This window comes from Etheostoma spectabile, chromosome 17 (assembly GCF_008692095.1).
Source record: "Etheostoma spectabile isolate EspeVRDwgs_2016 chromosome 17, UIUC_Espe_1.0, whole genome shotgun sequence".
In the NCBI taxonomy this organism is placed as follows: Eukaryota; Metazoa; Chordata; class Actinopteri; order Perciformes; family Percidae; genus Etheostoma; species Etheostoma spectabile.
In genome coordinates, this window is record NC_045749.1 from 22,932,435 (window position 1) to 22,934,282 (window position 1,848).

At 50.1% G+C, this 1,848-nt stretch overlaps 1 protein-coding gene and 1 long non-coding RNA gene across 2 annotated transcripts in view; one reads left to right on the forward strand and one right to left on the reverse strand.

Moving 5' to 3' along the window:
• The window catches only part of LOC116705671 (dynein heavy chain 9, axonemal), a 144,167-nt gene that overhangs the window by 138,414 nt on the left and 3,905 nt on the right, over window positions 1-1,848 (reverse strand). The window contains exons 5-6 of the mRNA XM_032542041.1: window positions 1,430-1,641; window positions 129-362 (exon numbers count right to left, since the gene is read on the reverse strand). Coding sequence (XP_032397932.1) covers window positions 129-362; window positions 1,430-1,641 — 446 coding nt within the window. The remainder of the gene's footprint in view (window positions 1-128; window positions 363-1,429; window positions 1,642-1,848) is intronic.
• LOC116705680 (uncharacterized) overlaps window positions 1-1,848 on the forward strand; it is a 16,589-nt gene that overhangs the window by 7,873 nt on the left and 6,868 nt on the right. The window contains exon 2 of the long non-coding RNA XR_004335991.1: window positions 760-762. This is a non-coding gene — a long non-coding RNA (uncharacterized LOC116705680). The remainder of the gene's footprint in view (window positions 1-759; window positions 763-1,848) is intronic.

The window sequence follows — 1,848 nt, forward strand, 5'->3', positions numbered from 1 at the left end:
GGGGGGCAATCAAGCTACAGTGCAGTTTCACTGTAAAGATTTAGGTAAGTTTAACTTTGGCATCTCTATCCACAGAGCAACAACTGCAGACATGTCTCAGTTATCATGAATCCTAATTCCATACTCGCCTCAATGGTCCTGACTCTGTTAATAAAGCGGTCCAGTCTAGAGAAGACCAACAGGGGGGAGAAGTCCCAGGGCCTCACACAGCTCCCGTTCCACTGATACTGGCTCAGATTGGCCCTCCGGTCCTTGTAGGTGCTCTTGAAGAGCTGCAGGATGTCCAGGCAGGTCTGCACCTTCAGGAGACTCTCTGAAGCCTCTCCTCTCAGAACCTCTTCTGGGGCAACATACACCTGGGCCTGGTGGTACACAGCAGCACAGCTCAGGTGTTGTTATAGCAACAGATAACATGTTTAGTTAATAATTCCCATTTCATGAAAGCTTTGTCATTTGTGTCCTTAGGCCGCACAGACAGCGACCCAGTGACATCACTGTTCCAGACGTCATCAACCGCTACCATCCTGCCTGGGACATGGTCTCAGCTTCTAGTACAATAGTATGTATGACCCTCTGAGGTGCTCATTTAAGACCTGTTTACATAGTTCTCCTTCCAAAACAAGTGATTAGCGAACCAAAGCTGATCAAATGTGCTTGTGACAGTTGTCATCGCTAGCTCCAAACCCCACAATTTAAAAAGATTCTATCTATTCTATTCATATTCAATCTGCCAACATTATCCCTTTAAAGTGTGTAAAGACAGTTACTAAGGCAACGGTAACATGTCCTGAATCACTGAGTCACACAACGATTTGAAAAGACGATTATCAACTTTAGACCACAGCCCCCACCAGTGCTGTGCAGTCCCCAGAGCAGTAGGCCTCTTCTGTCGGGTTCACACTGGAAACCACAGAGGAAATGCATTATAGACGATACCTGGATACAAACAACTGGCCTTGATCTCTACAGACCCGGACCCAGACCCAGACCCAGGCCAGATCCAGGCCCAGACCCAGATCATGAATCAGGGAAAGGCCCAGACCCAGACCATGAATCAGGTCCAGGCCCAGGCCCAGGCCAGACCCAGACCCAGACCGTGAATCAGGGAAAGGCCCAGACCCAGACCATGAATCAGGGAAAGGCCCAGGCCCAGGCCCAGGCCCAGACCCAGGCCCAGGCCAAGGTACAGACCCAGGCCAGACCCATGCCATGAATCAGGGCAAGACCTAGACGAGACCAGACCAGACACAGACACAGACACAGACACAGACACAGACACAAACCCAGGCCCAGGCCATAAACCAGGGCAAGACCCAGGTCCAGACCCAGCAGCCACATGATGACTGCTCAGCAACCAGGCCAATAACTACACCAGAGAAAAGCCGGCTCTTGGATGACCGCGGGACACAGAGCAGAGCCTGCAGCTGACCTGCTGTATGAGGAGGTTGGAGGTCTCCTGCAGCAAGACCACCAGGCGGGCGGGGGTGTTATAGTATCTGGAGGTGGCCCACACCAGGCACACGGTGTGCATCAGCGGGCCAATCTGAGCCCGGACATCAGGGAACTCCGCAGTCTCCATGTCCTCAAACAGACGCTGCAGCGGCCTCAGGTAGCGGCAGATGTCCTTCGCCTCCTCCAGGGCTGGGGAGGGACCAGGACATCACAGTCAGTTCAACCACAAAATATTAATAATTACAGCGGTTACATTTACAAATGCTGTTGCACAATAACATGTCTCGGAAAAAATAATTGAAATTAACAATATAATTGTCTCTTTCAGTCAAATTTAAAAAGATGTATTAATGTATTATTTTTATAAACAAAAAGTTGTGATTGAATCCCAGGATC